The sequence below is a fragment of the Phasianus colchicus genome, chromosome 6 (genome assembly GCF_987193195.1).
Source record: "Phasianus colchicus chromosome 6, bPhaCol1.hap1.1, whole genome shotgun sequence".
In the NCBI taxonomy this organism is placed as follows: Eukaryota; Metazoa; Chordata; class Aves; order Galliformes; family Phasianidae; genus Phasianus; species Phasianus colchicus.
In genome coordinates, this window is record NC_143441.1 from 29,866,998 (window position 1) to 29,879,999 (window position 13,002).

The following is a 13,002-nucleotide window of genomic DNA, read 5'->3' on the forward strand; positions in this document are numbered from 1 at the left end:
TGCAACAGTAAGAAAGTGTTCTTTTTCTTCTGTATATAAAAAGTATTTTCTATTAAACATGTTTAAATAAATTAATTTTTTTCTAAATGTAAATAAAAGAAATTAACATAAACAGAACATCTTAATATCACTAATAAATAATAAACCTAATAACTAAGACTTGAATATTCAATCCAAATGCAATTTAAAAACCTGAGAAAATGTACTAGAATTGTAAAACTGGGAATCTGCCATTTAGTCATTATGATATCTCTTAAAATGTATGTTTAATTGAAGCTGCACAAGTTGGCAGTTTCTCTTAATAGCAGCACTTAGATTTTACTTGAAACTTTGAATAGAGAACATACACTAAGACAGGATTTAGCTGAGCCACCGTGTTTCTTGATCAGCCTTTAATAAGGACGTTGATTTCTCCACCCACATAAAGATACATGTCTTCAGATCTGATTTTGCATGAGAGCAAAAAAAAATCAGCGTGTATTATCTGCATATTGATTCTTACCTTCGTCTTCAGCTTCTGAATTTCAGCTTCTGTAACTGCATGTTTGATTTGCAACTAAAATTGAAAATATAAAATAAACAAGTGAAGTCACAGAGTCACTCCAATATTTTTAAAGCCTGTGCTGCAAGTTGAATACCTTATTACACAGCAGAAGGCCTTGAAGAGTGCTGCAGTGCAGTAGATTGTAAATTAAAACGTCTAGCTTGCAAAATGACTCAGCCTGTGCAATCTAATTAAAGATAGGATGCCATCTAACCACTCATAATTTCAAATCAGAACATCCAATCTGTTTAGCAAAACCAAATGTCTTCTGCTTAAAAAAAAAAAAAAAAGAAAGAAAGAAAAGAAAAAAAAAAAGATGCTATACTGCTGGGCTTTGCTTTGCTCTCCTCTGATGTGAATGTGAAATATGTCCCAGTGCTGTCAGAGAGTCCCACGACACTGATTAAAGCAGGCATGTTACAAAAGAGCAAATACAGAAATAAGTGATTTAACAACTCAGGGAGCCAGGAATCTTCCCTGTAGGGGAAGATTCTACATGTTTACTACATGAAAGAAAAAAAGGTAAACTGATGCTATCGTTCTCCATCATTAACCTGAATTATTCTGCTCAAGCTAGCTAATCTCAAATGAGAGCAGTAATACTGGGAAACCGTAAAAAACAGGAAGCAGCATACGAGCACAGAAAATGATTGCAAGGAGATTAACAGCCCGGGCATTGTGTTAAAGGTTGTATTTACATCACAAGGCACTGTGCCACAATAACAGTGGGTCAGTGTAGGGAAAGGGTAGGTGCTGAGGACCTGGCTCCCACCTGCATGCTTTCAGGGACTTGTTTTGGACTAGCCAACATCAGTCTGATCTGGCGGAGTGAATCCTCATTCACTCTTCTGAATCCATTAGGCAACATCCTGAAGTACCTCTGAGTTTGGTTTCACCCCCAAAGAATTACTATTCACCTGCTCCAAAAACAGTTTGAAGTACGAATCAAACAGCTTCAAAACCCCAATCCAAATGGAAATGATGATGTACACGCACCTGATACTAGGCTGCACTTGCATCCCTGCTGCTTTACTGCTTAAGGCAATCAGCATGGTCAAACTCTGACAGGTCCCAAACCTTACATGTAAAGCACTGAACCAGTGACTGGTGTGTGCTGGGCAAGCTGAATTACAGCTTGAGCGAACTCTGCAGGGAAGACAGTCTTAGTTCATTATTTATGAGTACGAGGAATAGTTATGGAAAAATATGTTCTACATAGTGGTTACAAGACTGAAGGAAGCCTTTGGGAATGGTTTATGTTGAGCTAATAGAGTGCATGAGGGACTTGTGCTGAATCAGAAATTATCACCTCAGGTGAAGCTATGGTTACATTCTTTAAGGGCAGACTGGTAGTAAAAAAAAATACAGACAATTCAAAAGGCAAAATTGGAGAAGAGGAATAATTTTCAAGATAGCAGGAGTTATCTCAGAGCCAATTGGTGCAAGCATCCTTGCGAAAGGCCTAGCTGCCTTGGAAATTCTACTTTCATGGGACCTCTCGAACTCATTTCTTGTGGCAGCACAGGAAATGCAGTCAGACACAGTTTGGCTTGCAAATTGGCCCTAACATGTCTAGTGAATAAGCCTTGTCTCTATTGGAGGAGCATAACTAAACAGATGCCAGGAAGAATGAAGGATGCACTGATGCAATCGGATCCACCTGAGGAACAGTTTAGGAAGCTTCCATGCTTCCACTAGTCTTGATTACTGTCTCCAGAGGAGACTGTAAGTGCTTCCAGTCCCCAGTTTCCCCAAATTGTTATTTGAATTCACCTTTTGACTTTGCACTAGAAAGGATTATGGACGTTCTAGTCCTCAGCAAGTGCCGATACAAGACCTCATTTCCAACTGAAGCGCTGACCGACGGCAGCAGCTTGCACAAACTCGAACATGTGGAGGCCCGCCAGGCACACTGGTGGAGCACACGTGGCTCCAGACTCCAAGAGCCCCAGGCAGGCAGCTAACCCAGAGATCTCGCAGGGTCCCTGACCAAGTGCTACTGGAGGGCAGGACAGACAGGTGCCAACATAGCTGAAGCAGGGAATACACAAGTCCTGCAGCTGGCGTTGGTGGCAAGAAGCGGCTAGTGCTAGTGGTCTACCCTGTGGGCTACATACCCTATGTAATTTTTTGAAATTTAATCATAAATAGTTCAGGACACTTTAAAGAGATACTTTAGTTAGTATTTGCAAGAGATTGCTTGCAATTTTTGAGCTCAGTAAAGCCAACCTCTGATCTGCAGCTTTCAGAGAGATCAATAGCTACTCTCTTTCTAAATAGTTTCTCTTAGTAGTGAAAGACGAAGAGGAAAAATTAAGAAAGAATAATCTCAAAACCTTATCATGTTTAATAAATGCCCAGACCTTTGCTTAGGTTATCACTTAGGTCATTGAATCTCACAACCAAACCCTCACTGTTTTGAGGTGAGGTAAACTCAAAGATGGATGAGTTAGACTTTCCCCTCTGTAGAGATAATAATGAAATTAAAAGGCCAAGACTCAGAACCACAGGCTACCTACTTGCAATCCATTGCCATTTCTTCTAAAAATCCCACAAACCAGTAAGCAGCATTTTATCAGCTTATCATAACATACACAGAAACCCCAAATTGTTGCATAAATGACAATCTGCTCAGGTACAGATGGTTTTAACAGTTATTTTTACACTCTCTGTTATTATTTTTTTTTTTTAAAGACTACTGAGCACCCAGTCAGATCACTAAATCAGTGCATGGTACAGCAGACCCCACTGAGGCAGAAGAAAAAAGACACTTTCCTGTCAGACAGACAAATGTGTAAGCTGGACAACTACCTTTTTTCTTTTTTTAATTTAACAGAACTAATTATGCTTGCAGAATAGATGAGAAATAGTAACACATGCAGGGGTCAGACTGAACAATGGGCAAAGCAAATGATTTGACAAGCAAATCTGGACTCTGCAGATTTTCTAATACGCAAAAAGAAATATATTATTCCATGTCCTATATAATGCCAGACAATTTCTTGGCAGATACTACTTTATATTTCTGTTTTCTAAGTCAACATAAAGCTGTGAAGGCTTCATTTTAACAAGAGATATTTTGAATAATTTTTGGCAAGTTTCATTTTCAAGGATGTTTTGAAACACTGATTTTCTTCAAAACAATACAATTAAAATATTTATATGTATTATGAGAAAATAGCTTGGATTCATCTAAGATTGCAAAAGGTGGAATGTCATGAAAAGCTAGTATATGTTAAATTGCTGGAATACAGTGAGAAAGAAACTACCCAATTAGACCTAATAATATCAATGATTTTTTTATATCATTATGTTTCTACATATAATATCATCTGTTTTTCATAGATTTCGTTATGATGTGAAATACAGTTCCTAATTCTTACACAAGATGTTCCTTTTCTTTATAGATCTTGTCTCTCTTCAATCATCACAGCTAAAAAATAAAGCTTCTAGCTCTTTCTCTCAAAGAAGTCAAGGAGAATTGGTTTCATTTTTTTTCTGTTTTACAGCCAGGAAAACAAGATATGCTGAACTACAGTGATTCACCCAGGAATTCCCAGCTCTATTCTGATTTCCATTCCAAGAGCAAAGCATTTCAAGTAAGAGTGCTCTCAAAGTATTTGAGCACATTTTTCTTTGCAAAGAATAAATTTAACTAATTAGGTCAAACTATTATGCTTAAAGATTAGGTCCAACCTACTTGTTTAATACTTTCATTAATCTCCACAGTAGGAACAAGAAAGAACAGTTATTCTTTAAATACAATTCCAGAAAACACTGTGTGGGCTTGTGCAGTGTGATAGTGAACAAGTCCTCTAGTGTTGAAGGAATTCAGGGCAAATACCAAGAAAAATACATGCACTCACCCTGCCAGAGCCTCTACAAAATACAGCTGTGTACTGTTAAATACAATCAGCGGAACAAAAGTGGCATGCTCCTAACAGCAATAACTGCGTGGGTTAGTGAAAAAGAGCCCACTCTTCCACAGGAACATTTCATGTTTTCTTCTTGGGTTCTTATCTGCTTTTAACCTGGAGGATTCCAGAGACCCTTAGTCTGATCTTCCATACATCAACATTCTAAGGCTATTCAATCTTACAGATCTACACTTAGCAGAAAATCAGTTTGGATATGTTAAAATATATCAATAGCCCAAATTGACTAAAATTACATTCAGGCATAGTAGTACAGGTTATTTATTCAAAGATCCAAGGCCTGTTTATCACTACACCTGTGCTTTACCTAGCCTTGTTGCACTGGCACAGTCAGAATGGCAGCACCCTCCCAACACACTGAGAAAGTATATAAACATTATGCATGATCCATGGTATTAGAAAATGAACTCAACTTTCTAATTAATGTAACAGTCAGGACGTTGAAATATGGAGTGAGAAGTTCATCAGTTCATCAGTAAACCAAAAAACTTTCAGGAAACAATAATGTATTTATTATTGTAGGCATCCAGAGGCTGAAGACTGTACCACCAAAAAAGTGAAAGGCTGTTTCCTCAGTGACTGATAACTTTTTGCTTGGTCTGGAGAATGGTAAGAATATACATTATACCCCTCTGGAAAATAAAACACCTGGTTTGAGTGGAACAAAGGGAAAAACAGAAGACAGGTGAAGAAAGAAAGTCCCTCTTTTAAAACTTGTCTGGGCCCAGAGGCTCAAATCTCTGATGTTTTGGCTACTCTCAGCCCTTTGATCTTCATTGCATTTAGAAGCAGACATGTTCTTTACTGTCCAAGCCCATTGCTCCGGACATAGAAAAATCCACCTGTTTCATGTCTTGTACGAGAATTCAGGAAAGTGCAGGAATAAATCACATCAGAAGCGTAACCGAAAAATACAGGACTGTTTCTCTGTTCTTTGGTATGTTATACAATCTCAACGACTGCAATAAACATCACTAATCTAAGTTTTGTTAGTACCAGTGGATGCTAAATAAACTCTATAGCTCTTCTGTTTTACCAAGTAGAAGTTTTGTAAAACACCAGCTCAAAACAGGCTTGCTTCCCCACTACAGTGTTTGTTTTAAACATGCAGCAAAACATACCACTGCAGTATATTGATGAATGCTGTGTAATGCTACAGAAACTGGAAACAATCCTGCATTTTCACTGAAATTTAGCACTTGTTGTTTTGCTTTTCATGATCACTTTTGACTGGGTTAAAAAAAAAAAAAAAAAAGCAAAGCTACCTGCTAGTAATTAATTAGCTATTAATGGAAACTAGGTGCTGAGGCAGAATAACATTTTTGCTAAAAATTCAAATTATGAATTATCCTTCATCAATGTAATAGTCACTTGTAAGTTGATGTCAAAGTAACTCAGAACAGTTCCACTGCTTTTAAGCAGAATGTTTTCAGCTGTTTAGAAGTATCCATGCTACAAACATTTAGCAATCAATTCTAGTATTTAAGAGAATTGACAAACACTGAGCAATGAGATTACTAGAAATCTAACTCCAATAACATATTTTTGAAATGTTTTCTGTTCTCTAACTTACCTCTTTGAACTTGTGAGCGAGCTTGCTGGTGTCCACGTCACTTGGGGAGAACATGTCATCATTTTCAGGAAGATCAAACACCTCAATAGCCATGTCACCTCCCGGAAGGACAGGTCCCATGTCATCATCTTCTTCATCTGTAGCATATTCCCCTGTCTTAATTTTATAGCATTTAAGAAATTCCAGTTATCCTCTTATTAGGCATAGACTGTTCAAAATGCAGTTAAGCTAGTGGGCAAATACAGCATATTGCACAAACATATAAAAGGTTCTATTTTTGCTTTGCTAAAACCTAAGAAGATAAAATATAACTCCACAACAGTACATCAGATCATTAAGAGATGGAACAAAAGAGTGTCTTAGGCACTACAGGTTTCTGGGGGCCGGCATTACTGACTATACAGCTGAGTGGTTTTCATCCTGCTACAGACAGTTTTCCTTTCCACAGGAAGAACCTCCCAATTTATCTCAGTATTAACAAGAAAACTCTTCCAAAAAGAAATGTAAGCTGAATAGGTGGACAGGATATTGATTGGCCTTTTTTAAGTCATGTGGAGGTAGTAATTCTCCAGTGATATTCCATACTGAATTTGAAAATTCACTGCTTAGTTCTCTATATACTAATTAATGAGAGAAAAGTCCCACCTCCACAAAAAGCCTACAACAAGAAAAAGAAACCAAGTATCAGAGATACCTTTAGGAACATATTAGAGCTTACTGAATGTTCACACTGCATAGGGAGCTGGTTTAGACAGTTTTAAAAACATGGGTGTTTCTTAGGCTGGTAACCTATGAGACATGAATCATTTGCTGACAAAACATAATTCTAACAAACCTAAAAGCCACAACCATATCTCAAAATTAGACAAAAACAATATTATTCAAAAGAAAAAGCTGGCAATATTTAAACCGTTCACACATACACCTGTGCTCTTCTCCCAGCATCAAAGGTGGCTGGATACCTCTCTGCTTCAGCAGGGCTCCCTCTGTGATCCACAGTATATTGCATACAAATCACAATTAGTGTGTAAACGTATCAGAAAGCAAACACTTCCTTCAGGACCACTTTATTAAGCATGGGAATAGATAAACACATAGGAAAAAAAAGGAGGGACAAGGGATGAATTCCTTCTCAAATACAGTAATGCTTATAACACAAAATTTTGACCGTACTATACAAGTCTTAATGACAGTTGCTGATGTGAAGGAACATTATCCTTTTATCACAACTGTATTCCTAGTAGTGCTCAAATTATTCTAGTGTCACTTTTCTCAAAAGAACTGTTCAAAACAAGGGTGAGAACTCAGATGTCCGAACAACAGCTCAAATCTCAACCTCCTACCTTAATCTAGCTTCTCAGCTGTCATTTAGGCTTACATAAATCTACCTCAGAATTTGTTCACAGAAGCACACTAAGTGTAGATTCACAAGTTTGCATGCAAACACAGAACTGATGTGTGCGTGCAGCCACAACAGACTGACACATTTGCATTATAAACATCACTATTTTTTTGGATAAATAGCATATGAAAAATCAATATTCTTTTCTTTTTTATTTAAATTCCAAAAGTTTTAAAAAGCAAAGAAACTCATAACACATGGAAAATACAAAATGATTTGGTAACGTTTTCTGATGTTAAAAGAACTACCATAAAGGCAAGGCATCATGTATGACCCAGCCATACTTTAAACATTTAACGTGAGCAATTTCTTAGGAGAGCCATCTCTGTCATTATACAAAAATAGCTATGTTGTCTGCAATCAAATATACAGTAATCACTTACTTTACACATTTTATATGTATTAAAAATCTTAATAGTCTTCAACAAAAAAATGAGCAGACGTTTTTGCTTTTTTTCCCCTTATTTAAGGCAAAGCACACAATTCATCTCACTCTGGAGTTTTCAGGCATGTTAGCACTACAGCTAAATGATATCTGAAACCAAGTTTATCAGTCTTTGTAGATCTCACACACACATCTCCAGTTATGCTACCCTTGTGATAACTGTTGTCTTCTCTTAATCCTCCATTGCTACGTGCATTTACTGTCTAAACAGAAAATTATACTGCTCTTCCCACGAACATCTAACAGAACCTTCACACACTACCAGACAAACAAGAAGCAGAACTCCAAAATCTCAATGGCATTCCTATTCAATGAATTACTGTGGGAACAAAACATTAGCACAGTTCACGTTCTGAGAAATTCACAGTCATTATCCCTAAAAAATCTAGAAGGTGATACAGAGTTATCTTTTCTAAGTAGGAAAGGAAGGGAAGGGAAGGGAAGGGAAGGGAAGGGAAGGGAAGGGAAGGAACAAGCCACATCTTGACTGGTCCAACTGATGGCTCCAAAGATTTAAATAATAATAATTAAAAAAAAACTAAGTTATATTGGGGAAAATTTCAAGAGCTCTACTGGCCTCAGGAGACACAGTGTTTGAAGAGGGACATCAGGCAGATTAGAATAAACATAAAGGAAAACCTTGCTATGAACTGTTTGACTGAGCATTAGCAGACAAGGTTATTTTTGCTTTAGTTAATACAAAAAATTGTCATCAAAGCTAAACACTGCAGTTTGCCGTAGTAAACAAGGCAGTGGGATGATACATTAGCACAGAAATAAATGGGGCTTTTGCTCATCTTCAAAAGAAAATGTCCCCATCTTATAATCACACAAAGCACAAATAACAGGCATATGCTTTAAAGAAACAGATGTTGTAAACTGCATAATACATACTTTCTCTGAATGAATTATCTCTACTTTTATATCACATGAACCTACCAAAAGATGTTCAGACCTTGTGCCAGTAAATTAGAACAAGGAATTTAGTGTTTTACAAGAAGCAGCTAGACGCAGACAAAGGTCACCTAATTGCAAAATAACAAAGCTTTTTAAAGTAACAGCTGTTATTGTAACTGCTTGAAGCTCTGAGCAATTCATTTTGCTTTCCTAGTTGACAATAATAATGTTTTTTGTACAACAGCCAATGAAAACTTACATGCTCCTGAAGCAAAATCTCAGTCTCTTCAGTCTTTACAGGTGAGCAGAATTCATTCATGCAAAACAGCTGAGCAAAAGCCTATTTATCATTTTAGTAGTACACAGACCTCAAGGTTTCCCCAGCCAGAGGAACAGCTTCTGCTGCTAGCTGTTTAATTTTGCTATGCAGTATCACAGCAAGCAGCATGAAATTATCTTTATAAACATGAACTGCAATTTCCCATTTTAAAAGGGAGAAGGCAGTACTCACATTGTTTAACTGCGCTGTAAATTTTTGAAACAGGCAGAACCCTCACCGGCACAGAGAAGCAGCAGCAGCACCAGCCAAGAAAATGCAGACAGACCTTTCCCAATCACTGTAACAAAGGCTATATCAAGCTAAATCTTTTGTTTGTGCTGAAACTCTCCCACCATCAGAGAATACCACTTGAAGAACTATAAAAATAACTCAAATCCACCTCTTCATTTGATTTTTCTGTAGTTTAAACTCAATTCTTTGAAAGGAACAAAGAAAAAGCATTCTATAGTATCTATCATTGCCTTCATAGAACTAATTCATATTAATGATGCCAGAAAAATTGTACTCCCTGAAAGATCTTGTCTTACCAATGTATTCTTTGCATTTTAGACACTGAAGCTCTGTTTTTCTTTTTGTGTCTCATGATTGTCTTCAGTGTTCCTACTGTTGCTCTCCTCTCAGAATGTCTTGATAAATAAGAATTAAAAATGAAAAAAACACTCAAACAACTATCTATGTTACTAAAAGACATGAAGACTTCACTTGCATACAACCACTTGACTTGGACAAAGAGAGAAGAGAATTTTGCACCACTTAATAATCTCATATCCTGCATTACCATATGCAGCTTTCAGGGGAGTGGGTCATCTGCTTGATCTAACATCTGTCCTTCACTGCTGAATATGAAGATGGTACCACGTTCAAATTAAAATTCTAAGAAATGTCATAATTTGACTACAATGTGCAGAGAACATGGTATCAACATAGCAAAATCTAAAGGTTTCAGCCAAGGATACAGATTCAGGATAATTCAGTATATTAGGTAGGAAATACAAAGACAGTGCCTCCTTCAAAGCTTTACAAGCTTGTTTTCTGACAGGTTACAATAAATTAAAGGCATGTGGGGTTTTAGGAAGCCAGAGGAACTGGTGATGAGTAAATTCTGCAGCAGGCTATACACAGACAGCACCTGAAACAACATATTTTCTCATATTTATTTGAGGTAGCACAGGCTTATAAGAAACATCACCTGCTGTATGTATTGCCAGCACTGCCACACCTAACCAGTATCAGAAATTACTGATACTACTGATTCTGCTTGCCTTGTGGGAGTAAGAAGAAATTGTGAGCTGTCACACATTTATCCTGCTTGTCTTTGCCTGGATCCCACTGTGGGCACATCCTATCTTTTTTTCTTCCTTTTTTTTTTTTTTTTGGCAAGTTTCATTTCTGTACAAGTGTTCTTGTACTTCCATGCAAAGATGTGAATGATGCAGCAGCATCTGAAAGTATCTTAGAAGCTGCAACAATCTGTAGCCCAATAACAGCAGATATTGAAGCGTATGCAGGACACTTCAGCTTTCACATTCCTTTTATATCAAAGTTTGGAAACACAGTGTGTATTAGCATGAATTGTCTTCAACAAATAACTGACTTGAAACATTCCAGCAAGGTGAAGGAATGAGAAGGTACGGCAGGCAAACAAGTATCTCTCTAAATCAGCACCTGACTGATATCCAACAACCATGCTGGTTGACACAAGTCAAAATTTTCTCAGTAATGCTGCTATGTTAAAGAGCTCTGATTCTTCTAGAATGATTATACACTGTTGGGGCTACCATAAAGACTACTGATGTTCAAAACAGAGAAACGACAACCAGCTAGTAAACCAGCAAGATGAAATACCCAGACCTGAACATGCCTGGAATATGCTCTCTGCCTGTGATTTCATCAGCTCATAGCTTTATCAAGCATAGTTACATGCAGCATCTCTAGGATTCAGATTCAGATTGCTGATTTCCTGCTCAGGAAATCTGATAAGACATTGCTGTCTTTGTGGTAAAGTAGGCTCAGAATTTGACAGCCTCAGTGGAGGGTTGAATAATGATAATTTTCTTGTTTATTTATTTGGCAGTGCAGCTGGAATTCCTGCCACCTCATTTTAAATACTGTATAAAAATGAATAGGATGGTTTGATAGCTCTGAGGCTGAACAACTCTTGTATAATTCTGTCTCATACCAGCAAGACACTCCTTACACTGGAAATTCTAATACTCCTGAGCTTCACACAGTCAGAATCACAAGTACTGTGAGCAAATGGACTTGAAATGGTAGGTTTTTTTGGTACATTCGTGGATGCATATTCATTCAGACCGTGTAAGCTGAGATATTCTTGCCCATGGGATGGCATGCTTTCCAGAGCCAAAGAACACAAAGCTGGTAGTGGAGTATGGATACAGACACATTTGACCGAACAGAGTAAGGTGAGTTCAAGTACCAATACTCATATTTGATAGCAAATGGAGAAGTGCTTGTAGTGACCAAAAAATGTCTTTGAACTGTGGCTAATGTGCATTACAGTACCACAGATCCCACTGTGGTAATTGCTCGGGTGCAAGTTATGTGAGTTTACCTGGAAGGCACAGTCAGGTGAAAAAAACGAAACATACTCAGGACTGCTTCAGGTTTCTTAATAATACTGTTCAGAATGCAAACATGCTTCACTGCATACTTTAGTTACTATATCTGTCTATTCTAAGAATAAGGCTTACCACTTCTCACCCATACAGTCATGGAGGAAATGGGTATAACCTTCAGTGATCCCAAGGCTGTTTTTGAGAACTGATGCACTTCTACATTTGTTCAGAAGCCTAATTACTTCTCCTTCCAAAAGAGATCTCTGATGACACTCTGGATCTCCACTAGTAGATGCCTTTTCCTTTCTTCCTCCTTTTTCCCTCACATAATGCATGAAAGTCCCTTTTGCACTGCATAAGCTAACGGCCAAAATGTACATCTCATGGTCACAGACATGGCCACCATCCTCAGTACAGAGCTGTGATAAAAAGTTTCTTGTTCCAAAAGCTAGAGAGAGTTGTCTCTTCTTTATTTCTGAGATGAGGATAGCTGTCCTTCAAGAAATCATTCAGCAACTTGAATTTTAGACCAAGAATAAACAGCAGTCAAAATACTTGCATGTTTATATGTTGAGGAGAAAAGAGAGAGGATATGGATTTTCTAGCCTTTATGGTCTCACACAGCCACACACAAATGTGCATTCCAAATAGATATAATTTCTATTCATATGAGTTAAATATGCACCTGTGATAGGATTCAATCTAATACATATTCAAATATTCTATTTTTAATATCAGTGAAAATTGAAGTGACTGAAGGACACTAGACAATTTTTACCAAGTTTGCTGGGAGACTTCTGATGCTAATTGCTAGACTAACAGTGTGTTTCAAAATAAAGGTATCCTTATTTTACTTCAAAGTACTTTTCTCCTATTTCTCTATTTAGAAGCCTAGACTCAGGACCTGAAAGAGAATTAATCTGAACTAAATGCATCACATAGATTCCCTGTCTCTTCTCTATCTTTGGAACTTGATGATCCATGGAGTCACTTCCAAGCCAAGCCATTCTATGATGATTTAGGGCGGTCCTGTGTAGAGCCAGGAGTTGAACTCTATGATCCATATGGGTCCCTTCCAGCTCAAAATATTCTATGATATTCTCCTTCACCAAACAAACAAACAAAAAAAATGTTGGCCTGGGCAAAAACTCACTAATACATGGAGTCTGGAATTTCAAATAATATTGTTGAAGAGAATGTGAAAAGAAGGTTGTATGCCCAGGCAACATGAAAGTGGTTTGCTACAGCAACTGCCTTTACCTTAATGTAACATAGCAGCTAATTTAGGGG

At 37.4% G+C, this 13,002-nt stretch overlaps 1 protein-coding gene across 5 annotated transcripts in view; it reads right to left on the reverse strand.

Annotated features, from left to right (window-relative positions):
• Positions 1-13,002, reverse strand: part of PPP1R9A (protein phosphatase 1 regulatory subunit 9A) — a 168,512-nt gene that overhangs the window by 27,841 nt on the left and 127,669 nt on the right. For all 5 annotated transcript variants that reach the window (XM_090142782.1, XM_090142786.1, XM_090142785.1 and 2 more), the window contains 2 exons: positions 6,053-6,208; positions 503-556 (listed from right to left, as the gene is read on the reverse strand). In XM_090142782.1, coding sequence (XP_089998908.1) covers positions 503-556; positions 6,053-6,208 — 210 coding nt within the window. The remainder of the gene's footprint in view (positions 1-502; positions 557-6,052; positions 6,209-13,002) is intronic.